Source organism: Salvelinus fontinalis, chromosome 7 (genome assembly GCF_029448725.1).
Source record: "Salvelinus fontinalis isolate EN_2023a chromosome 7, ASM2944872v1, whole genome shotgun sequence".
Classification (NCBI taxonomy): Eukaryota; Metazoa; Chordata; class Actinopteri; order Salmoniformes; family Salmonidae; genus Salvelinus; species Salvelinus fontinalis.
In genome coordinates this window covers 1,885,486-1,911,385 of record NC_074671.1, presented here as the reverse complement: position 1 = coordinate 1,911,385, position 25,900 = coordinate 1,885,486, and the positions used below count along the sequence as shown (strand labels likewise).

General features: G+C 48.2%; 1 protein-coding gene across 2 annotated transcripts in view; it reads left to right on the top strand.

Moving 5' to 3' along the window:
* LOC129858925 (tetratricopeptide repeat protein 21B-like) overlaps positions 1 to 25,900 on the top strand; it is a 127,511-nt gene that overhangs the window by 85,969 nt on the left and 15,642 nt on the right. For both annotated transcript variants that reach the window (XM_055928164.1, XM_055928163.1), the window contains exons 18-25: positions 392 to 634; positions 2,221 to 2,412; positions 5,461 to 5,571; positions 7,689 to 7,770; positions 10,995 to 11,145; positions 12,594 to 12,755; positions 18,479 to 18,692; positions 21,918 to 22,013. In XM_055928164.1, coding sequence (XP_055784139.1) covers positions 392 to 634; positions 2,221 to 2,412; positions 5,461 to 5,571; positions 7,689 to 7,770; positions 10,995 to 11,145; positions 12,594 to 12,755; positions 18,479 to 18,692; positions 21,918 to 22,013 — 1,251 coding nt within the window. The remainder of the gene's footprint in view (positions 1 to 391; positions 635 to 2,220; positions 2,413 to 5,460; positions 5,572 to 7,688; positions 7,771 to 10,994; positions 11,146 to 12,593; positions 12,756 to 18,478; positions 18,693 to 21,917; positions 22,014 to 25,900) is intronic.

Here is a 25,900-nt window from a genome sequence, read left to right as displayed (position 1 = left end):
AGTGTTGATTGCATCATCTGTGGATCTGTTGGGGCGGTATGCAAATTGGAGTGGGTGTAGGGTTTCTGCGATAATGGTGTTGATGTGAGCCATGACCAGCCTTTCAAAGCACTTCATGGCTACCGACGTGAGTGCCACGGGGTGGTAGTGATTTAGACAGGTTACCTTCGTTTTCATGGGCACAGGGACTATGGTCAGTCACTATGAGAGTGTTTTATATGAAACCTGGTTGTTCCTGCAGGCTGTCAGTCACTATGAGAGTATTTATGTCTAACCTGGTTGTTCCTGCAGACTGTCAGTCACTATGAGAGTATTTATATCTAACCTGATTGGTCTTGCATGCTGTCCGTTACTATGAGAGTATTTATATCTACCCTGATTGGTCTTGCAGGCTGTCCGTCACTATGAGAGTGCAGTGAAGCTGGGCGGTCATGACTCTCTGGTGGTGGACCTGGTAGAGCTGCTACTGAAGCTGCGTCAGTATGGCAAGGCCCAGAGGACTCTGATGACCGCTCTGCACTGTGATGATGGTACACTGACCGTCTCCAGCCTGATGAGCAACGTACAGTACTTTCTGCTGCTAGCCAGAGCACACTATGCTGACCAGGGATCGGTCCAGGACACACTAGAGAAGGTAAGGCTTGAAGTTAGGGTTACTCTGGAGAAGGTCAGGGTTACTGTGGAGAAAGTCAGGGTTACTGTGGAGAGGGTCAGGGTTACTGTGGAGAAGGTCAGGGTTAGGGTTACTGTGGAGAAGGTCAGGGTTAGGGTTACTGTGGAGAAGGTCGGGGTTACTGTGGAGAAGGTCAGGGTTACTGTGGAGAAGGTCCGGGTTGGGGCTACTGTGGAGAAGGTCATGGTTGGGGCTACTGTGGAGAAGGTCAGGTTAGGGTTACTGTGGAGAAGGTCTGGGTTACTGTGGAGAAGGTCTGGGTTACTGTGGTGAAGGTCGGGTTACTCTGGAGAAGATCATGGTTACTGTGGAGAAGGTCAGGGTTAGGGTTACTGCGGAGAAGGTCAGGATTCGGGTTACTGTGGAGAAGGTCAGGGTTACTGTGGAGAAGGTCGGGGTTAGGGTTACTGTGGAGAAGGTCAGGATTAGGGTTACTGTGGAGAGGGTTATGGTTACGGTGGAGAAGGTCAGGTTAGGGTTACTCTAGAGAAGGTCAGGTTACTCTGGAGAAGGTCAGGGTAACTGTTGGGAAGGTCATGGTAACTGTGGGGAAGGTCCGGTTTAGGGTTACTGTTGAGAAGGTCCGGGTTAGGGTTACTCTGGAGAAGGTCGGGGTTACTGCGGAGAAGGTCAGGTTTATGGTTACTGTGGAGAAGGTTAGGGTTACTGTGGAGAAGGTCAGGTTTAGGGTTACTCTGGAGACGGTCGGGGTTAGGGTTACTCTGGAGACGGTTAGAGTTAGGGTTACTGTGGAGAAGGTTAGGGTTACTCTGGAGAAGGTTAGGGTTACTCTGGAGAAGGTTAGGGTTACTCTGGAGAAGGTTAGGGTTACTCTGGAGAAGGTTAGAGTTAGGGTTACTCTGGAGACGGTTAGAGTTAGGGTTACTGTGGAGAAGGTTAGAGTTAGGGTTACTCTGGAGAAGGTTAGAGTTAGGGATACTCTGGAGAGGGTTAGGGTTACTCTGGAGAAGGTTAGAGTTAGGGTTAGGGTTACTATGGAGAAGGTTAGAGTTAGGGTTACTGTGGAGAAGGTTAGAGTTAGGGTTACTCTGGAGAAGGTTAGAGTTAGGGTTACTCTGGAGAAGGTTAGAGTTAGGGATACTCTGGAGAGGGTTAGGGTTACTCTGGAGAAGGTTAGAGTTAGGGTTAGGGTTACTCTGGAGAAGGTTAGAGTTAGGGTTAGGGTTACTCTGGAGAAGGTCAGAGTTAGGGATACTCTGGAGAGGGTTAGGATTACTCTGGAGAAGGTTAGAGTTAGGGTTAGGGTTACTCTGGAGAAGGTAGGGCTCACTACGCTGATCAGTCCAGGACACCTTGGAGAAGGTCTTAGAACCATAACATGTTGATCCAGTCATTTTCCACTTGTGTTAATGTTGTCAGTAACAGACAGTACAGTAACTAGTACCTCTCCGTTTGACTGTAGCTACTTTGTGACAGTGTAACAAGTTCTATGTGGGGGATCTGTTGTCACTAATGGTGCCCTGTGTGAGGAGGACTTCCTTTCCAAATGGGCTGTGTGTTTGTTCCACGGTGTCCGTCTCTCCCAGGCCCACAGTGTCCAGGAGCGTGTCCAGGAGCGGTGTCAGACAGAGCGCCCAGAGCTGCTGGAACAGGAGAGAACCGTGCTGTGTTCCATCTGTTGTCAGCTGGCCAGACACTACCGTACCAGGACCGATGTAGACAGGACCAAGTATTACTATAACCAGGCTATAGTAGCCATCGGGAGGACAGACTACAAGGTTAGTATTACTACTACCAGGCTATAGTAGCCATCGGGAGGACAGACTACAAGGTTAGTATTACTATAACCAGGCTATAGTAGCCATCGGGAGGACAGACAACAAGGTTAGTATTACTACAACCAGGCTATAGGAGCCATCAGGAGGACAGACTACAAGGTTAGTATTACTATAACCAGGCTATAGTAGCCATCAGGAGGACAGACTACAAGGTTAGTATTACTACTACCAGGCTATAGTAGCCATCAGGAGGACAGACTACAAGGTTAGTATTACTACTACCAGGCTATAGTAGCCATCAGGAGGACAGACAACAAGGTTAGTATTACTACAACCAGGCTATAGTAGCCATCGGGAGGACAGACAACAAGGTTAGTATTACTACAACCAGGCTATAGTAGCCATCGGGAGGACAGACAACAAGGTTAGTATTACTACAACCAGGCTATAGGAGCCATCAGGAGGACAGACTACAAGGTTAGTATTACTATAACCAGGCTATAGTAGCCATCAGGAGGACAGACTACAAGGTTAGTATTACTACTACCAGGCTATAGTAGCCATCAGGAGGACAGACAACAAGGTTAGTATTACTATAACCAGGCTATAGTAGCCATCGGGAGGACAGACTACAAGGTTAGTATTACTACAACCAGGCTATAGGAGCCATCAGGAGGACAGACAACAAGGTTAGTATTACTACCACCAGGCTATAGGAGCCATCAGGAGGTGAGGATTGTGGGCAGTTTGTCTTGTAGTTTTCTCTGTGACTAGAGAACTGATCTAGTGTGTGTGTATATATACAGTTGAAGTCAGAAGTTTACATACACTTGAGCCAAATACATTTACACTCAGTTTTTCACAATTCCTGACATTTAATCTGAGTAAAAAATCCCTGTTTTAGGTCAGTCACCACTTTGTTTTAAGAATGTGAAATGTTAGAATAATAGTTGAGAGAATGATTTATTTCAGCTTTTATTTATTTCATCACATTCCCAGTGGGTCAGAAGTTTACATACACTCAATTAGTATTTGGTAGCATTGCCTTTAAATTGTTTAACTTGGGTCAAATGTTTCAGGTAGCCTTCCACAAGCTTCCCACAATAAGTTGGGTGAATTTTGGCCCATTCCTCCTGACAGAGCTGGTGTAACTGAGTCAGGTTTGTAGGCCTCCTTGCTCGCACACACTTTTTCAGTTCTACCCACAAATTTTCTATAGGATTGAGGTCAGGGCTTTGTGATGGCCACTCCAATACCTTGACTTTGTTGTCCTTAAGCCATTTTGCCACAACTTTGGAAGTATGCTTGGGGTCATTGTCCATTTGGAAGACCCATTTGCGACCAAGCTTTAACTTCCTGACTGATGTCTTGAGATGTTGCTTCAATATATCCACATCATTTTCCTACCTCATGATGCCATCTATTTTGTGAAGTGCACCAGTCCCTCCTGCAGCAAAGCACCCCCACAACATGATGCTGCCACCCCCGTGCTTCACGGTTGGGATGGTGTTCTTCGGCTTGCAAGCATCCCCCTTTTTCCTCCAAACATAGCGATGGTCATTATGGCCAAACAGTTCTATTTTTGTTTCATCAGACCAGAGGACATTTCTCCAAAAAGTATGATCTTTTTCCCCATGTGCAGTTGCAAACTGTAGTCTGGCTTTTTTATGGCGGTTTTGGAGCAGTGGCTTCTTCCTTGCTGAGGGGTCTTTCAGGTTTTGTCGATATAGGACTCGTTTTATTTTTTTTATTTTTATTTTTTTCACCTTTATTTAACCAGGTAGGCAAATTGAGAACACGTTCTCATTTACAATTGCGACCTGGCCAAGATAAAGCAAAGCAGTTCGACACATACAACAACACATAGTTACACATGGAGTAAAACAAACATACAGTCAATAATACAGTGAAAAATAAGTCTATATACAATATGAGCAAGTGAGGTGAGATAAGGGAGGTGAAGGCAAATAGAATATATATATAAATAAAAATATAAAAAAGGCCATGGTGGCGAAGTAAATACAATATAGCAAGTAAAAAAAACACTGGAATGGTTGGTTTGCAGTGGAAGAAGGTGCAAAGTAGAGATAGAAATAATGGGGTGCAAAGGAGCAAAATAAATAAATAAATACAGTAGGGAAAGAGGTAGTTGTTTGGCCTAAATTATAGATGGGCTATGTACAGGTGCAGTAATCTATGAGCTGCTCTGACAGCTGGTGCTTAAAGCTAGTGAGGGAGATAAGTGTTTCCAGTTTCAGAGATTTTTGTAGTTCGTTCCAGTCATTGGCAGCAGAGAACTGGAAGGAGAGGCAATGTGGATATAGATACTTTTGTACCTGTTTCCTCCAGCATCTTCACAAGGTCCTTTGCTGTTGTTCTGGGATTGATTTGCACTTTTCGCACCAAAGTACGTTCATCTCTAGGAGACAAAACGCGTCTCCTTCCCGAGCGGTACGACGGCTGCGTGGTCCCATGGTGTTTATACTTGCGTACTATTGTTTGTACAGATGAACGTGGTACCTTCAGGCGTTTGGAAATTGCTCCCAAGGATGAACCAGACTTGTGGAGGTCTACAATTTCTTTTTCTGAGGTCTTGGCTGATTTCTTTTGATTTTCCCATGATGTCAAGCAAAGAGATACTGACTTTAAAGGTAGGCTTTAAAATACATCCACAGGTACACCTCCAATTGACTCAAATGATGTCAAGTAGCCTATCAGAAGCTTCTAAAGCTATGACATCATGTTATGGAATATTCCAAGCTGTTTAAAGGCACAGTCAACTTCATGTATGTAAACTTCTGACCCCGTGGAATTGTGATACAGTGAATTATAAGTGAAATAATCTGTCTGTAAACAATTGTTGGATAACTGACTTGTGTCATTCACAAAGTAGCTGTCCTAACCGACTTGCCACAACTATAGTTTATTAACAAGAAATGTGTGGAGTGGTTGAAAAACGAGTTTTAATGACTCCAACCTAAGTGGATGTAAACCTCCGACTTCAACTGTATCTATATTCTGTAGATCTGATCTATACTCCCCTCTCAGATCAGTCTGGAGTTGGCCCAGTTCTACCTGGAGAATGGGAAGACGGATGAAGCCATGATGCAGGTTGAGGAGGTGCTGGGAAGGGATGCCCTCCTCCCTGACGCCACAATGGTACAATCCTCTCTCCTCTATATGCACTATATACGCAAAAGTATTTGGACACCCATTCAAGTTAGTGGATTCGGATATTTCAGCCACACCCGTTTCTGACAGGTGTATAAAATTGAGCATACAGCCTTGCAATCTCCATAGACAAACATTGGCAGTAGAATGGCTTACTGAAGAACTTACCAGTGGAGGTAGACCAAACTCCAGGGCTAGATGGCATACCAGTGGAGGTATACCAAACTCCAGGGCTGGATGACATACCAGTGGAGGTATACCAAACTCCAGGGCTAGATGGCATACCAGAGGAGGTATACCAAACTCCAGGGCTAGATGGCATACCAGTGGAGGTATACCAAACTCCAGGGCTAGATGGTATACCAGTGGAGGTACACCAAACTCCAGGGCTAGATGGCATACCAGTGGAGGTATACCAAACTCCAGGGCTGGATGGTATACCAGTGGAGGTATACCAAACTCCAGGGCTAGATGGTATACCAGTGGAGGTATACCAAACTCCAGGGCTAGATGGCATACCAGTGGAGGTATACCAAACTCCAGGGCTAGATGGCATACCAGTGGAGGTATACCAAACTCCAGGGCTAGATGGTATACCAGTGGAGGTATACCAAACTCCAGGGCTAGATGGTATACCAGTGGAGGTATACCAAACTCCAGGGCTAGATGGTATACCAGAGGAGGTATACCAAACTCCAGGGCTAGATGGTATACCAGAGGAGGTATACCAAACTCCAGGGCTAGATGGTATACCAGTGGAGGTATACCAAACTCCAGGGCTAGATGGTATACCAGAGGAGGTATACCAAACTCCAGGGCTAGATGGTATACCAGAGGAGGTATACCAAACTCCAGGGCTAGATGGTATACCAGTGGAGGTATACCAAACTCCAGGGCTAGATGGTATACCAGTGGAGGTATACCAAACTCCAGGGCTAGATGGCATACCAGTGGAGGTATACCAAACTCCAGGGCTAGATGGCATACCAGTGGAGGTATACCAAACTCCAGGGCTAGATGGTATACCAGTGGAGGTATACTAAACTTGTTTTGACGTACTCAGAGGACGTTATTAGCATGTCTTATCCACTCTTATATAAACAGTAGATTACCAGACACTCAACAACAAGGTCTGATTTCATTATTACTGAATCCAGTCCTCTGACACCACAATGGTTTAGTCCTCTCTCCTCCATATAACACCCTCCAGAGGCCACAATGGTTTTGTCCTCTCTCCTCTATATAACACCCTCCAGAGGCCACACTGGTTTAGTCTTCTCTCCTCTATATAACACCCTCCAGAGGCCACAATGGTTTAGTCCTCTCTCCTCTATATAACACCCTCCAGAGGCCACAATGGTTTAGTCCTCTCTCCTCTATATAACACCCCCCTGAATGGTTTAGTCCTCTCTCCTCTACATAACACCCCCCTGAGTGGTTTAGTCCCCTCTCCTCTATATAACCCCCCCCCCCCCCCCCCCCGAATGGTTTAGTCCTCTCTCCTCTATATAACACCCCCCTGAGTGGTTTAGTCCTCTCTCCTCTATATAACACCCCCCCCCCCCCTGAATGGTTTAGTCCTCTCTCCTCTATATCACACCCCCCTGAGTGGTTTAGTCCTCTCTCCTCTATATAACACCCCCCTGAGTGGTTTAGTCCTCTCTCCTCTATATAACACCCCCCTGAGTGGTTTAGTCCTCTCTCCTCTATATAACACCCCCCCTGAGTGGTTTAGTCCTCTCTCCTCTATATAACACCCCCCTGAGTGGTTTAGTCCTCTCTCCTCTATATAACACCCCCCTGAGTGGTTTAGTCCTCTCTCCTCTATATAACACCCCCCCCCCCCCCCCCCGAATGGTTTAGTCCTCTCTCCTCTATATAACACCCCCCTGAGTGGTTTAGTCCTCTTTCCTCTATATAACACCCCCCTGAGTGGTTTAGTCCTCTCTCCTCTATATAACACCCCCCCCCCCCCCCTGAGTGGTTTAGTCCTCTCTCCTCTATATAACACCCCCCTGAATGGTTTAGTCCTCTCTCCTCGTTGTACGTGCTAGAGCGCACTGGGAAGGTTGACATAATCATTATGTTCCTGTGTCTGCCTGAAGGTGTACGGAGATATCAAGTTGAAGGAGGAGAAGTTTGAGGAGTCTGTGGAGATATACCTTGGACTGATGGGCAGATGCCCAGGTACTTGATGCCCAGCAACATGTTATATTTTAAACAGACTAACGTTATTGGGTCTCATGTTGTTTATTTGGACTTTATTTGGGATCCTGTCTGGGTACCTTACCCATCTACACAGGGGTATTCAAATCTTACCCTACGGGGTCCAGATTACAGCTGGTTTTCTGTTATACCTGATAATTAGTTGTACCCACCAGGTGTCCCAGGTCTAAATCAGTCCCTGATTAGAGGGGAATCACCCACCTGGTGTCCCAGGTTTAAATCAGTCCCTGATTAGAGGGGAATCACCCACCTCGTGTCCCAGGTTTAAATCAGTCCCTGATTAGAGGAGAATCACCCACCTGGTGTCCCAGGTCTAAATCAGTCCCTGATTAGAGGGGAATCACCCGGCTGGTGTCCCAGGTCTAAATCAGTCCCTGATTAGAGGGGAATCACCCACCTGGTGTCCCAGGTCTAAATCAGTCCCTGATTAGAGGAGAATCACCCACCTGGTGTCCCAGGTCTAAATCAGTCCCTGATTAGAGGGGAATCACCCACCTGGTGTCCCAGGTCTAAATCAGGCCCTGATTAGAGGGGAATCACCCACCTGGTGTCCCAGGTCTAAATCAGTCCCTGATTAGAGGGGATTCACCCACCTGGTGTCCCAGGTCTAAATCAGTCCCTGATTAGAGGGGAATCACGGACCTGGTGTCCCAGGTCTAAACCAGTCCCTGACTAGAGGGGGAATTACCCACCTGGTGTCCCAGGTCTAAATCAGTCCCTGATTAGAGGGGAATCACCCACCTGGTGTCCCAGGTTTAAATCAGTCCCTGATTAGAGGGTAATGACCCACCTGGTGTCCCAGGTCTAAATCAGTCCCTGATTAGAGGGGAATCACCCACCTGGTGTCCCAGGTTTAAATCAGTCCCTGATTAGAGGGGAATCACCCACCTGGTGTCCCAGGTTTAAATCAGTCCCTGATTAGAGGGGAATGACCCACCTCGTGTCCCAGGTCTAAATCAATCAATCAAGTTTATTTTATATAGCCCTTCGTACATCAGCTAATATCTCGAAGTGCTGTACAGAAACCCAGCCTAAAACCCCAAACAGCTAGTAATTCAGGTGTAGAAGCACAGTGTCCCACCTGGTGTCCCAGGTCTAAATCAGTCCCTGATTAGAGGGGATTCACACACCTGGTGTCCCAGGTCTAAACCAGTCCCTGATTAGAGGGGAATCACCCACCTGGTGTTCCAGGTCTAAATCAGGCCCTGATTAGAGGGGAATCACCCACCTGGTGTCCCAGGTTTAAATCAGTCCCTGATTAGAGGGGAATCACCCACCTGGTGTTCCAGGTCTAAATCAGTCCCTGATTAGAGGGGAATCACCCACCTGGTGTCCCAGGTCTAAATCAGTCCCTGATTAGAGGGGAATCACCCACCTGGTGTCCCAGGTCTAAACCAGTCCCTGATTAGAGGGGAATCACCCACCTGGTGTTCCAGGTCTAAATCAGTCCCTGATTAGAGGGGAATCACCCACCTGGTGTCCCAGGTCTAAATCAGTCCCTGATTAGAGGGGAATCACCCACCTGGTGTCCCAGGTCTAAACCAGTCCCTGATTAGAGGGGAATCACCCACCTGGTGTTCCAGGTCTAAATCAGTCCCTGATTAGAGGGGAATCACCCACCTGGTGTCCCAGGTCTAAATCAGTCCCTGATTAGAGGGGAATCACCCACCTGGTGTCCCAGGTCTAAATCAGTCCCTGATTAGAGGGGAATCACCCACCTGGTGTCCCAGGTCTAAATCAGTCCCTGATTAGAGGGGAATCACCCACCTGGTGTCCCAGGTCTAAATCAGTCCCTGATTAGAGGGGAATCACGGACCTGGTGTCCCAGGTCTAAATCAGTCCCTGATTAGAGGGGAATCACCCACCTGGTGTCCCAGGTCTAAATCAGTCCCTGATTAGAGGGGAATCACCCACCTGGTGTCCCAGGTCTAAATCAGTCCCTGATTAGAGGGGAATCACCCACCTGTTGTCCCAGGTCTAAATCAGTCCCTGATTAGAGGGGAATCCCCCACCTGGTGTCCCAGGTCTAAATCAGTCCCTGATTAGAGGGGAATCACCCACCTTTTGTCCCAGGTCTAAATCAGTCCCTGATTACAGGGGAATCACCCACCTGGTGTCCCAGGTCTAAATCAGTCCCTGATTAGAGGGGAATCACCCACCTTTTGTCCCAGGTCTAAATCAGTCCCTGATTACAGGGGAATCACCCACCTGGTGTCCCAGGTCTAAATCAGTCCCTGATTAGAGGGGAATCACCCACCTGGTGTCCCAGGTCTAAATCAGTCCCTGATTAGAGGGGAATCACCCACCTGGTGTCCCAGGTCTAAATCAGTCCCTGATTAGAGGGGAATCACCCACCTGGTGTCCCAGGTCTAAATCAGTCCCTGATTAGAGGGGAATCGCCCACCTGGTGTCCCAGGTCTAAATCAGTCCCTGATTAGAGGGGAATCACCCACCTTTTGTCCCAGGTCTAAATCAGTCCCTGATTACAGGGGAATCACCCACCTGGTGTCCCAGGTCTAAATCAGTCCCTGATTAGAGGGGAATCACCCACCTTTTGTCCCAGGTCTAAATCAGTCCCTGATTACAGGGGAATCACCCACCTGGTGTCCCAGGTCTAAATCAGTCCCTGATTAGAGGGGAATCACCCACCTGGTGTCCCAGGTCTAAATCAGTCCCTGATTAGAGGGGAATCACCCACCTGGTGTCCCAGGTCTAAATCAGTCCCTGATTAGAGGGGAATCACCCACCTGGTGTCCCAGGTCTAAATCAGTCCCTGATTAGAGGGGAATCGCCCACCTGGTGTCCCAGGTCTAAATCAGTCCCTGATTAGAGGGGAATCACCCACCTTTTGTCCCAGGTCTAAATCAGTCCCTGATTACAGGGGAATCACCCACCTGGTGTCCCAGGTCTAAATCAGTCCCTGAATAGAGGGGAATCACCCACCTCTAAATCAGTCCCTGATTACAGGGGAATCACCCACCTGGTGTCCCAGGTCTAAATCAGTCCCTGATTAGAGGGGAATCGCCCAACTGGTGTCCCAGGTCTAAATGAGGCCCTGATTAGAGGGGAATCGTTTAAAAAGCTGTGTCTTCCTGTTCCACAGTTGAGGGATCTAGACCTTGAGTTCAATGTATAGCAGCATATAGTCTATACTGCTGTGTAATGGTGTTGGTACTGTTCCATAGATAACTTCGTGTTCCTGGCCAAGTGTATCCAGGTGCTGAGATGGTCAGCCAGACTAGATGACGCCCTGGCCCTGTTTCAAGCCTGTGAGCACCACAACCACGGAGCTACCACTGAGCCTGGATACAACTACTGTAAAGGCCTTTACTACTGGTGAGTGTCTCATACAACAACTACTGTAAAGGCCTTTACTACTGGTGAGTGTCTAGTACAACAACTACTGTAAAGACCTTTACTACTGGTGAGTGTCTCATACAACTACTACTGTAAAGGCCTTTACTACTGGTGAGTGTCTAATACAACAACTACTGTAAAGACCTAATACAACAACTACTGTAAAGACCTTTACTACTGGTGAGTGTCTAGTCTCTAGCTGTATAGTGAGTCTCTAGTCTCTAGCTGTATAGTGAGTGTCTAGTCTCTAGCTGTATAGTGAGTGTCTAGTCTCTAGCTGTATAGTGAGTGTCTCTAGTCTCTAGCTGTATAGTGAGTGTCTAGTCTCTAGCTGTATAGTGAGTGTCTAGTCTCTAGCTGTATAGTGAGTGTCTAGTCTCTAGCTGTATAGTGAGTGTCTAGTCTCTAGCTGTATAGTGAGTGTCTAGTCTCTAGCTGTATAGTGAGTGTCTAGTCTCTAGCTGTATAGTGAGTGTCTAGTCTCTAGCTGTATAGTGAGTGTCTAGTCTCTAGCTGTATAGTGAGTGTCTAGTCTCTAGCTGTATAGAACTAGCTGTATAGTAAGTGTGTAGTCTCTAGCTGTATAGTGAGTGTCTAGTCTCTAGCTGTATAGAACTAGCTGTATAGTGAGTGTCTAGTCTCTAGCTGTATAGTGAGTGTCTAGTCTCTAGCTGTATAGTGAGTGTCTCTAGTCTCTAGCTGTATAGTGAGTGTCTCTAGTCTCTAGCTGTATAGTGAGTGTCTAGTCTCTAGCTGTATAGTGAGTGTCTAGTCTCTAGCTGTATAGTGAGTCTCTAGTCTCTAGCTGTATAGTGAGTGACTAGTCTCTAGCTGTATAGTGAGTGCCTAGTCTCTAGCTGTATAGAACTAGCTGTATAGTAAGTGTGTAGTCTCTAGCTGTATAGTGAGTGTCTAGTCTCTAGCTGTATAGAACTAGCTGTATAGTGAGTGTCTAGTCTCTAGCTGTATAGTGAGTGTCTAGTCTCTAGCTGTATAGTGAGTGTCTCTAGTCTCTAGCTGTATAGTGAGTGTCTCTAGTCTCTAGCTGTATAGTGAGTGTCTAGTCTCTAGCTGTATAGTGAGTGTCTAGTCTCTAGCTGTATAGTGAGTCTCTAGTCTCTAGCTGTATAGTGAGTGTCTAGTCTCTAGCTGTATAGTGAGTGTCTCTAGTCTCTAGCTGTATAGTGAGTGTCTAGTCTCTAGCTGTATAGTGAGTGTCTAGTCTCTAGCTGTATAGTGAGTGTCTAGTCTCTAGCTGTATAGTGAGTGTCTAGTCTCTAGCTGTATAGTGAGTGCCTAGTCTCTAGCTGTATAGTGAGTGACTAGTCTCTAGCTGTATAGTGAGTGTCTAGTCTCTAGCTGTATAGAACCTCTGGCAGACAGAATAAGATATGGTTCTAAGATAACTCTAACTCTTCTCTCTCCAGGCATGTATACAGGGTGAGTGAGGCTCTGTTCCATCTGAACAAGGCCCGGCGGGACAACGAGTGGGGAGATCAGGCTTTGGAGCTCATGATCCGCATCTGTCTCAACCCAGACAACGAGGTCATCGGAGGGGAGGTGTTTGAGACACCACAGGAGGAGTGGAGGTACGGCAGGGCTTCTAAGGGGTACTGCAGGTCTTCTAGGGGTACGTCAGGGCTTCTAAGGGGTACTGCAGGGCTTCTAGGGGTACGGCAGGGCTTCTAGGGGTACGGCAGGTCTTCTAGAGGTACGGCAGGTCTTCTAGGGGTACGTCAGGGCTTCTAGGGGTACGACAGGGCTTCTAGGGGTACGGCATGGCTTCTAGAGGTACTGCAGGGCTTCTAGGGGTACGGCAGGGCTTCTAGGGGTACGGCAGGGCTTCTAGGGGTACGTCAGGGCTTCTAGGGGTACGGCAGGGCTTCTAGGGGTACGGCAGGGCTTCTAGGAGTACGGCAGGGCTTCTAGGGGTACGGCAGGGCTTCTAGGGGTACGGCAGGGCTTCTAGGGGTACGGCAGGGCTTCTAGAGGTACTGCAGGGCTTCTAGGGGTACGGCAGGGCTTCTAGGGGTACGGCAGGCTTCTAGGGGTACGGCAGGGCTTATAGGGGTACGGCAGGGCTTCTAGGGGTACGGCAGGGCTTCTAGAGGTACGGCAGGTCTTCTAGGGGTACGGCAGGTCTTCTAGGGGTACGGCAGGGCTTCTAGGGGTACGGCAGGGGGCTTCTAGGGGTACGGCAGGGCTTCTAGGGGTACGGCAGGGCTTCTAGAGGTACGGCAGGTCTTCTAGGGGTACGGCAGGGCTTCTAGAGGTACGGCAGGTCTTCTAGGGGTACGGCAGGGCTTCTAGGGGTACGGCAGGGCTTCTAGAGGTACGTCAGGGCTTCTAGGGGTACGTCAGGTCTTCTAGGGGTACGACAGGGCTTCTAGGGGTACGGCAGGTCTTCTAGAGGTACGGCAGGTCTTCTAGGGGAGATCATGATGTTCCTTTAGGAAGTATGCACACCTCTTGACTTTTAACACATTTTGTTGTGTTACAGATTACATTTAAAATGTATTAAATTGAGATTATCTTGTCACTGGCCTACACAAATTACTCCACAATAGTAACCTAATTGACAGAGTGAAAAGAAGGAAGCCTGTAGAGAATCGAAAATATTCCAAAACATGCCTTGTGTTTGCAACAAGTCACTAAAATCATACTGCAAAAAATGTGGCAAAGCAATTAACTTTTTCCCCTGAATTCAAAGTGTTATGTTTGGAGCAAACACAACACAGAGTACTGAGTACCACTCTCCATACTTTCAAGCATAGTGGTGGTTGCATCATGTTATGGGTATGCTTGTAATTGTTAAGGACTGGGGAGTTTTCCAGGATAAAAAAAGAAATGGTATGGAGGTAAACCCGGGATAATCCTGCTTTCCACCAGATACTGGGAGATGAATTCACCTTTCAGCGGGGCAATAACCTGAAACACAAGGCCAAATCTACACTGGAGTTGCTTACCAAGATGACAGTGAATGTTCCTGAGTGGCCTAGTTACAGTTTGGACTTAAATCTACTTGAAAATCTATGACAAGACCTGAAAATGGCTGTCTATCAATAATCAACCAATTTGACAGAGCTTGAATAATTTTGAAAACAATAATGGGAAAATGTTGCACATTCCAGGTGTGCAAATCTCTTGGAGACTTACCCAGAAAGACTCACAGCTGTAATCGCTGCCAAAGGGGATTCTAACATGTATTGATTCAGAGGTATAAGTACTTATGTAAATTAGATATTATCTGTATTTCATTTTCAATCCATTTTTAAACATTTCTAAACACATGAATGGCCAAGAAAAACTTCTAAAAGCATGTTTTCACTGTCTCAATATAAGTTACTGTGTGTAGATGGGTGAGAAAAAAAACATATTTAATCCATTTTGAACTCAGGCTGTAACCCACTAAATGTAGTCAAGGGGTATGAGTATTTCTGAAGGCACCACAGACCGATGCTGGCACTAAGACCTCACTCAGTGAGCTGGATACGGCCATAAGGAAACAGGAAAACGCTCATCCAGAGGCAGTGCTCCTAGTGGCCGGGGACTTTAATGCAGGGAAACTTAAATCCGTTTTACCTAATTTCTACCAGCATGTTAAATGTGCAACCAGAGGGGGAAAAACTCTAGGACACCTTTACTCCACACACAGAGTGTCACGGCCGTCAACAGGAGTAGACCAAAGCGCAGCGTGGTGAGCGTAGATATTCCTTTATTTATATGACGCCGACAGAAACAATAAACAATACAAAACAACCGTGAAGCTAAAAGGCTAATGTGCCACAAACAAAGTTAACTTCCCACAAATACAGGTGGGAAAAAGGACTACCTAAGTATGGTTCTCAATCAGAGACAATGATAGACAGCTGTCCCTGATTGAGAACCATACCCGGCCAAAACATAGAAATACAAATAATAGAACTAAAGAACATAGAATACCCACCCAAATCACACCCTGACCAAATAGAGACATAAAAAGGATCTCTAAGGTCAGGGTGTGATACAGAGACATTTACAAAGCTCTCCCTCGCCCTCCATTTGGCAAATCTGACCATAATTCTATCCTCCTGATTCCTGCTTACAAGCAAAAAATAAAGCAGGAAGTACCAGTGATGGTCTATAAGTAAATTGTCAGATGAAGCAGATGCTGAACACCACATCAGTCACTGGCTTCATCAATAAGTGCATCGATGACATCGTCCCCACAGTGAATATATGTACATACCCCAACCAGAAGCCATGGATTACAGGCAACATCCGCACTGAACTAAAGGGTAGAGCGGCCGCTTTCAAGGAGCGGGACTCGAACCCTGAAGCTTATAAGAAATCCTGCTATGCCCTCCGACGAACAATCAAACAGGCAAAGCGTCAATACAGGACTAAGATTGAATTGTACTACACCGGCTCCGACGCTCGTCGGATGTGGCAGGGCTTGAAAACTATTACAGACTACAAAGGGAAGCACAGCCGAGAGCTGCCCAGTGACACGAGCCTACCAGACGAGCTAAATAACTTCTATGCTCGCTTCGAGGCAAGCAACACTGAAAAATGCATGAGAGCACCAGCTGTTCCAGACAACTGTGTGATCACGCTCTCCGCGGCCGATGTGAGTAAGACCTTTAAACAGGTCAACATTCACAAGGCCGCGGTGCCAGACGGATTACCAGGACGTGTGCTGCGAGCATGTGCTGACCAACTGGCAGGTATCTTCACTGACATTTTCAACCTCTCCCTGTCCGTGTTTGTAATACCTACATGTTTCAAGCAGACCACCATAGTCCCAATGCACAAGAACACTAAGGTAACCTGCCTAAATGACTACCGACCCGTAGCACTCACGTCTGTAGCCGTGAAGTGCTTTGAAAGGCTGGCCATGGGTCACATCAACACCATCATCCCAGAAACCCTAGACCCACTCCAATTTGCAAACCGCCCCAACAGATCCACAGATGGTACAAATCTCTATTGCACTCCACACTGCCCTTTCACACCTGGACAAAAGGAACACCTATGTGAGAATGCTATTCATTGACTACAGCTCAGCGTTCAACACCATAGTGCCCACAAAGCTCATCACTAAGCTAAGGACCCTGGGACTAAACACCTCCCTCTGCAACTGGATCCTGGACTTCCTGACGGGCCGCCCCCCAGGTGGTAAGGGTCAGTGACAACACATCCGCCATGCTGATCCTCACCACGGTGGCCCCTCTGGGGTGCGTGCTCAGTCCCATCCTGTACTCCCTGTTCACCCACAACTGCACGGCCAGGCACGACTCGAACATTAAGTTTGCAGATAACACAACAGTGGTACACCTGATGACCAACATCGACGAGACAGCATATACAGTGAGGGAAAAAAGTATTTGATCCCCTGCTGACTCTGTACGTTTGCCCACTGACAAAGAAATGATCAGTCTATCATTTTAATGGTAGGTTTATTTGAACAGTGAGAGACAGAATAACAACAAAAAAATCCAGAAAAACGCATGTCAAAAATGTTATAAATTGATTTGCATGTTAATGAGGGAAATAAGTATTTGACCCCTCTGCAAAACATGACTTAGTACTTGGTGGCAAAACCCTTGTTGGCAATCAGAGGTCAGACGTTTCTTGTAGTTGGCCACCCGGTTTGCACACATCTCAGGAGGGATTTTGTCCCACTCCTCTTTGCAGATCTTCTTCAAGTCATTAAAGTTTCTAGGCTGACGTTTGGCAACTCGAACCTTCAGCTCCCTCCACAGATGTTCTATGGGATTAAGGTCTGGAGACTGGCTAGGCCACTCCAGGACCTTAATGTGCTTCTTCTTGAGCCACTCCTTTGTTGCCTTGGCCGTGTGTTTTGGGTCATTGTCATGCTGGAATACCCATCCACGACCCATTTTCAATGCCCTGGCTGAGGGAAGGAGGTTCTCACCCAAGATTTGACCAAAGCATAATGTTTCCACCTCCATGTTTGAGGGTGGGGATGGTGTTCTTGGGGTCATAGGTAGCATTTCTCCTCCTCCAAACGCGGCGAGTTGAGTTGATGCCAAAGAGCTCCATTTTGGTCTCATCTGACCACAACACTTTCACCCAGTTGTCCTCTGAATCATTCAGATGTTCATTGGCAAACTTCAGACGGGCATGTATATGTGCTTTCTTGAGCAGGGGGACCTTGCAGGCGCTGCAGGATTTCAGTCCTTCACGGTGTAGTGTGTTACCAATTGTTTTCTTGGTGACTATGGTCCCAGCTGCCTTGAGATAATTGACAAGATCCTCCTGTGTAGTTCTGGGCTGATTCCTCAGAGTTCTCGTGATCATTGAAGAGATCCTCCTGTGTAGTTCTGGGCTGATTCCTCAGAGTTCTCGTGATCATTGAAGAGATCCTCCTGTGTAGTTCTGGGCTGATTCCTCAGAGTTCTCATGATCATTGAAGAGATCCTCCTGTGTAGTTCTGGGCTGATTCCTCAGGGTTCTCATGATCATTGAAGAGATCCTCCTGTGTAGTTCTGGGCTGATTCCTCAGGGTTCTCGTGATCATTGAAGAGATCCTCCTGTGTAGTTCTGGGCTGATTCCTCAGAGTTCTCATGATAATTGACAAGATCCTCCTGTGTAGTTCTGGGCTGATTCCTCAGAGTTCTCGTGATCATTGCAACTCCACGAGGTGACATTGACTCTGTACCGGTACCCCCCTGTATAAAGCCTCGCTATTGTTATTTTACTTCTGCTCTTTAATTTTTTTTAGGTATTTCACTGTAATGTTACATTTATTTTTCGGTGCATGTGACAAATAACATTTGAGTTGATGTTGTCTCCTCCAATGTGGACAGTCCGGGACAGAGGACATTATGATGTATACAGACTCCAGTATTTTGTCTCCAATGTGGACAGTCTGGGACAGAGGACATTATGATGTATACAGACTCCAGTATTTTGTCTCCTCCAATGTGGACAGTCTGGGACAGAGGACATTATGATGTATACAGACTCCAGTATTTTGTCTCCAATGTGGACAGTCTGGGACAGAGGACATTATGATGTATACAGACTCCAGTATTTTGTCTCCTCCAATGTGGACAGTCTGGGACAGAGGACATTATGATGTATACAGACTCCAGTATTTTGTCTCCAATGTGGACAGTCTGGGACAGAGGACATTATGATGTATACAGACATCTCCAGTGTTTTAGAGGATAATGGTTTGAAGACCCTGCATTATCATCTCATTACCATGTTGCCTAGTTTGATTGTTCCTGATTATGAGATACTTCAGCTGGAATTATACATGATATAAAATGATGACGTCTGTTCTCCTGTCTGAATGGTCAGTATGAGCCAGCTGGGCGGGGCTGAGCACAGGGAGCAGGTGGGCGTGGCCACGGCCCAGAACCTGGTGAAGGAGTTCCGCCCACGTCAGGGGTCAGACGGAGGTCGGCGGTCAGACAGAATAACCTTGCTGGTCAACCTCTGCTTCATGGCCACCAGAGACCCCAAACACATCCAGAGAGCCCTGCAGGTCTTCACTGAGCTGGCCTCTACTAAGGTAAGGACCCCCTTCACTGAGCTGGCCTCTACTCAGGTAGGACCCCCGTCACTGAGCTGGCCTCTACTAAGGTAAGTACCCCCTTCACTGAGCTGGCCTCTACTCAGGTAGGACCCCCGTCACTGAGCTGGCCTCTACTCAGGTAGGACCCCCTTCACTGAGCTGGCCTCTACTAAGGTAAGGACCCCTTCACTGAGCTGGCCTCTACTCAGATAGGACCCCCTTCACTGAGCTGGCCTCTACTAAGGTAAGGCCCCCTTCACTGAGCTGGCCTCTACTCAGGTAGGCCCCCTTCACTGAGCTGGCCTCTACTCAGGTAGGACCCCTTCACTGAGCTGGCCTCTACTCAAGTAGGACCCTCTTCACTGAGCTGGCCTCTACTCAGGTAGGACCCCCTTTACTGAGCTGGCCTCTACTCAGGTAGGACCCTCTTCACTGAGCTGGCCTCTACTCAGGTAGGACCCCCTTCACTGAAATGGCCTCTACTCAGGTAGGACCCGCTTCACTGAAATGGCCTTTACTCAGGTAGGACCCCCTTCACTGAGCTGGCCTCTACTCAGGTAGGACCCCCGTCACTGAGCTGGCCTCTACTAAGGTAAGGACCCCCTTCACTGAGCTGGCCTCTACTCAGGTAGGACCCCCGTCACTGAGCTGGCCTCTACTCAGGTAGGACCCCCTTCACTGAGCTGGCCTCTACTAAGGTAAGGACCCCTTCACTGAGCTGACCTCTACTCAGATAGGACCCCCTTCACTGAGCTGGCCTCTACTAAGGTAAGGCCCCCTTCACTGAGCTGGCCTCTACTCAGGTAGGCCCCCTTCACTGAGCTGGCCTCTACTCAGGTAGGACCCCTTCACTGAGCTGGCCTCTACTCAAGTAGGACCCTCTTCACTGAGCTGGCCTCTACTCAGGTAGGACCCCCTTTACTGAGCTGGCCTCTACTCAGGTAGGACCCTCTTCACTGAGCTGGCCTCTACTCAGGTAGGACCCCCTTCACTGAAATGGCCTCTACTCAGGTAGGACCCGCTTCACTGAAATGGCCTTTACTCAGGTAGGACCCGCTTCACTGAAATGGCCTCTACTCAGGTAGGACCCCCTTCACTGACCTGGCCTCTACTCAGGTAAGAACCCTTCACTGAGTTGTCCTCTACTAAGGTAAGGCCCTCTTCACTGAGCTGGCCTCTTCTCAGGTAGGACCCCCTTCACTGAGCTGGCCTCTACTCAGGTAGGACCGACCCCCTTCACTGAGCTGGCCTCTACTCAGGTAGGACCCCCTTCACTGAGCTGGCCTCTACTCAGGTAAGGCCTCCTTCACTGAGCTGGCTTCTACTCAGGTTGGACCCCCTTCACTGAGCTGGCCTCTACTCAGGTAGGGGCCCCTTCACTGAGCTGGCCTCTACTCAGGTAGGACACCCTTCACTGAGCTGGCCTCTACTCAGGTAGGACCCCCTTCACTGAGCTGGCCTCTTCTCAGGTAGGACCCCCTTCACTGAGCTGGCTTCTACCCAGGTAAGGCCCCCTTCACTGAGCTGGCCTCTACTAAGGTAGGACCCCCTTCACTGAGCTGGCCTCTACTCAGGTAGGACCCTCTTCACTGAGCTGGCCTTTACTCAGGTAGGACCCCCTTTACTGAGCTGGCCTCTACTCAGGTAGGACCACTTCACTGAGCTGGCCTCTACTAAGGTAAGGCCCCTTCACTGAGCTGGCCTCTACTCAGGTAGGACCCCCTTCACTGAGCTGGCCTCTACTCAGGTAAGGCCCCCTTCACTGAGCTGGCCTCTACTCAGGTAGGACCCCCTTCATTGAGCTGGCCTCTACTCAGGTAAGCCCCCTTCACTGAGCTGTCCTCTACCAAGGTAAGGCCCCCTTCACTGAGCTGGCCTCTACTCAGGTAGGACCCCCTTCACTGAGCTGGCCTCTACTCAGGTAGGACCCCTTCACTGAGCTGGCCTCTTCTCAGGTAGGACCCCCTTCACTGAGCTGGCCTCTACTCGGGTAGGACCCCCTTCACTGAGCTGGCCTCTACTCAGGTAGGACCCTCTTCACTGAGCTGGCCTTTACTCAGGTAGGACCCCCTTTACTGAGCTGGCCTCTACTCAGGTAGGACCACTTCACTGAGCTGGCCTCTACTAAGGTAAGGCCCCCTTCACTGAGCTGGCCTATACTCAGGTAGGACCCCTTCACTGAGCTGGCCTCTACTCAGGTAGGACCACTTCACTGAGCTCGCCTCTACTAAGGTAAGGACCCCTTCACTGAGCTGGCCTCTACTCAGGTAGGACCCCCTTCACTGAGCTGGCCTCTACTCAGGTAAGGCCCCCTTCACTGAGCTGGCCTCTACTACGGTAGGGCCCCCTTCACTAAGCTGGCCTCTTCTCAGGTAGGACACCCTTCACTGAGCTGGCCTCTACTCAGGTAGGACCCCCTTCACCGAGCTGGCATCTACTCAGGTAGGACCCCCTTCACTAAGCTGTCCTCTACTCAGGTAGGACACCCTTCACTGAGCTGGCCTCTACTCAGGTAGGACCCCCTTCACCGAGCTGGCCTCTACTACGGTAGGGCCCCCTTCACTGAGCTGACATCTACTCAGGTAGGACCCCCTTCACTGAGCTGGCCTCTACTCAGGTAGGACCACTTCACTGAGCTGGCCTCTACTAAGGTAGGCCCCCTTCACTGAGCTGACCTCTACTCAGGTAGGACCCCCTTCACTGAACTGGCCTCTACTCAGGTAGGACCCCCTTCACTGAGCTGGCCTCTACTCAGGTAGGACCCTCTTCACTGAACTGGCCTCTACTCAGGTAGGACCCCCTTTACTGAGCTGGCCTCTACTCAGGTAGGACCCCCTTCACTGACCTGGCCTCTACTCAGGTAGGACCCCCTTCACTGAGCTGGCCTCTACTCAGGTAGGACCCTCTTCACTGAACTGGCCTCTACTCAGGAAGGACCCCCTTCACTGAGCTGGCATCTACTCAGGTAGGACCCCCTTCACTGAGCTGTCCTCTACTCAGGTAGGACCCTCTTCACTGAGCTGGCCTCTACTAAGGTAGGCCCCCTTCACTGAGCTGACCTCTACTCAGGTAGGACCCTCTTCACTGAACTGGCCTCTACTCAGGTAGGACCCCCTTCACTGAACTGGTCTCTACTCAGGTAGGGTTTCCTCTTTCTCCTCCCCTCCTTCTCCTCCTCCTCCTGTACCTTCACCTCCTCCTTCTCCTGTACCTCCACCCCAGGTCAACAACGTTCCCTACCTGCTGGCGATGGGCCAGGCCTTCATGCTGCTAAAACAAACTCCTCGGGCCAGGAACCAGCTCAAGAGGCTCACCAAGGTAGACTTTTTTTACTAGGACTGTTGTAGATTTACATTTTGGTCCTGTAGCTTAGCAGACACTCATCTCTAGAGAGACAGTCAGAGGAGAGGAGAGGGCCTAGAACAGAGTCCCTGGAGACAGTATTATATATGGTTATTGTACAGGTGGAGCTGGGAGCTGTCAGAGTCCTGGAGACAGTATTATATATGGTTATTGTACAGGTGGAGTGGAGCTGGGAGCTGTCAGAGTCCCTGGAGACAGTATTATATATGGTTATTGTACAGGTGGAGTGGAGCTGGGAGCTGTCAGAGTCCCTGGAGACAGTATTATATATGGTTATTGTACAGGTGGAGCTGTCAGAGTCCCTGGAGACAGTATTATATATGGTTATTGTACAGGTGGAGTGGAGCTGGGAGCTGTCAGAGTCCCTGGAGACAGTATTATATATGGTTATTGTACAGGTGGAGTGGAGCTGGGAGCTGTCAGAGTCCCTGGAGACAGTATTATATATGGTTATTGTACAGGTGGAGCTGGGAGCTGTCAGAGCCCCTGGAGACAGTATTATATATGGTTATTGTACAGGTGGAGCTGGGAGCTGTCAGAGTCCCTGGAGACAGTATTATATATGGTTATTGTACAGGTGGAGCTGTCAGAGCCCCTGGAGACAGTATTATATATGGTTATTGTACAGGTGGAGTGGAGCTGGGAGCTGTCAGAGCCCCTGGAGACAGTATTATATATGGTTATTGTACAGGTGGAGTGGAGCTGGGAGCTGTCAGAGTCCCTGGAGACAGTATTATATATGGTTATTGTACAGGTGGAGTGGAGCTGGGAGCTGTCAGAGTCCCTGGAGACAGTATTATATATGGTTATTGTACAGGTGGAGCTGTCAGAGTCCCTGGAGACAGTATTATATATGGTTATTGTACAGGTGGAGTGGAGCTGGGAGCTGTCAGAGTCCCTGGAGACAGTATTATATATGGTTATTGTACAGGTGGAGCTGTCAGAGTCCCTGGAGACAGTATTATATATGGTTATTGTACAGGTGGAGTGGAGCTGGGAGCTGTCAGAGCCCTGGAGACAGTATTATATATGGTTATTGTACAGGTGGAGCTATCAGAGTCCCTGGAGACAGTATTATATATGGTTATTGTACAGGTGGAGCTGTCAGAGTCCCTGGAGACAGTATTATATATGGTTATTGTACAGGTGGAGCTGTCAGAGTCCCTGGAGACAGTATTATATATGGTTATTGTACAGGTGGAGTGGAGCTGGGAGCTGTCAGAGTCCCTGGAGACAGTATTATATATGGTTATTGTACAGGTGGAGTGGAGCTGGGAGCTGTCAGAGCCCTGGAGACAGTATTATATATGGTTATTGTACAGGTGGAGTGGAGCTGGGAGCTGTCAGAGTCCCTGGAGACAGTATTATATATGGTTATTGTACAGGTGAAGTGGAGCTGGGAGCTGTCAGAGTCCCTGGAGACAGTATTATATATGGTTATTGTACAGGTGGAGCTGGGAGCTGTCAGAGTCCCTGGAGACAGTATTATATATGGTTATTGTACAGGTGGAGTGGAGCTGGGAGCTGTCAGAGTCCCTGGAGACAGTATTATATATGGTTATTGTACAGGTGAAGTGGAGCTGGGAGCTGTCAGAGTCCCTGGAGACAGTATTATATATGGTTATTGTACAGGTGGAGCTGTCAGAGTCCCTGGAGACAGTATTATATATGGTTATTGTACAGGTGGAGTGGAGCTGGGAGCTTTCAGAGCCTCTGGAGACAGTATTATATATGGTTATTGTACAGGTGGAGTGGAGCTGGGAGCTGTCAGAGTCCCTGGAGACAGTATTATATATGGTTATTGTACAGGTGGAGTGGAGCTGGGAGCTGTCAGAGTCCCTGGAGACAGTATTATATATGGTTATTGTACAGGTGGAGCTGTCAGAGCCCCTGGAGACAGTATTATATATGGTTATTGTACAGGTGGAGCTGTCAGAGTCCCTGGAGACAGTATTATATATGGTTATTGTACAGGTGGAGCTGTCAGAGTCCCTGGAGACAGTATTATATATGGTTATTGTACAGGTGGAGCTGTCAGAGTCTCTGGAGACAGTATTATATATGGTTATTGTACAGGTGGAGCTGTCAGAGTCCCTGGAGACAGTATTATATATGGTTATTGTACAGGTGGAGTGGAGCTGGGAGCTGTCAGAGTCCCTGGAGACAGTATTATATATGGTTATTGTACAGGTGGAGCTGGGAGCTGTCAGAGTCCCTGGAGACAGTATTATATATGGTTATTGTACAGGTGGAGTGGAGCTGGGAGCTGTCAGAGTCCCTGGAGACAGTATTATATATGGTTATTGTACAGGTGGAGCTGGGAGCTGTCAGAGTCCCTGGAGACAGTATTATATATGGTTATTGTACAGGTGGAGTGGAGCTGGGAGCTGTCAGAGTCCCTGGAGACAGTATTATATATGGTTATTGTACAGGTGGAGCTGTCAGAGTCCCTGGAGACAGTATTATATATGGTTATTTTACAGGTGGTGCTGTCAGAGTCCCTGGAGACAGTATTATATATGGTTATTTTACAGGTGGAGCTGTCAGAGTCCTGGAGACAGTATTATATATGGTTATTGTACAGGTGGAGTGGAGCTGGGAGCTGTCAGAGTCCCTGGAGACAGTATTATATATGGTTATTGTACAGGTGGAGTGGAGCTGTCAGAGCCCCTAGAGACAGTATTATATATGGTTATTGTACAGGTGGAGCTGTCAGAGTCCCTGGAGACAGTATTATATATGGTTATTGTACAGGTGGAGCTGTCAGAGTCCCTGGAGACAGTATTATATATGGTTATTGTACAGGTGGAGCTGGGAGCTGTCAGAGTCCCTGGAGACAGTATTATATATGGTTATTGTACAGGTGGAGTGGAGCTGGGAGCTGTCAGAGTCCCTGGAGACAGTATTATATATGGTTATTGTACAGGTGGAGCTGGGAGCTGTCAGAGTCCCTGGAGACAGTATTATATATGGTTATTGTACAGGTGGAGTGGAGCTGGGAGCTGGCACAGTCCCTGGAGACAGTATTATATATGGTTATTGTACAGGTGGAGTGGAGCTGGGAGCTGGCACAGTCCCTGGAGACAGTATTATATATGGTTATTGTACAGGTGGAGTGGAGTTGGGAGCTGTCAGAGTCCCTGGAGACAGTATTATATATGGTTATTGTACAGGTGGAGCTGGGAGCTGTCAGAGTCCCTGGAGACAGTATTATATATGGTTATTGTACAGGTGGAGCTGTCAGAGTCCCTGGAGACAGTATTATATATGGTTATTGTACAGGTGGAGCTGTCAGAGCCCCTGGAGACAGTATTATATATGGTTATTGTACAGGTGGAGCTGTCAGAGCCTCTGGAGACAGTATTATATATGGTTATTGTACAGGTGGAGTGGAGCTGGGAGCTGTCAGAGTCCCTGGAGACAGTATTATATATGGTTATTGTACAGGTGGAGTGGAGCTGGGAGCTGTCAGAGTCCCTGGAGACAGTATTATATATGGTTATTGTACAGGTGAAGTGGAGCTGGGAGCTGTCAGAGTCCCTGGAGACAGTATTATATATGGTTATTGTACAGGTGGAGCTGTCAGAGCCCTGGAGACAGTATTATATATGGTTATTGTACAGGTGGAGCTGTCAGAGTCCCTGGAGACAGTATTATATATGGTTATTGTACAGGTGGAGTGGAGCTGGGAGCTGTCAGAGTCCCTGGAGACAGTATTATATATGGTTATTGTACAGGTGGAGTGGAGCTGGGAGCTGTCAGAGCCTCTGGAGACAGTATTATATATGGTTATTGTACAGGTGGAGTGGAGCTGGGAGCTGTCAGAGTCCCTGGAGACAGTA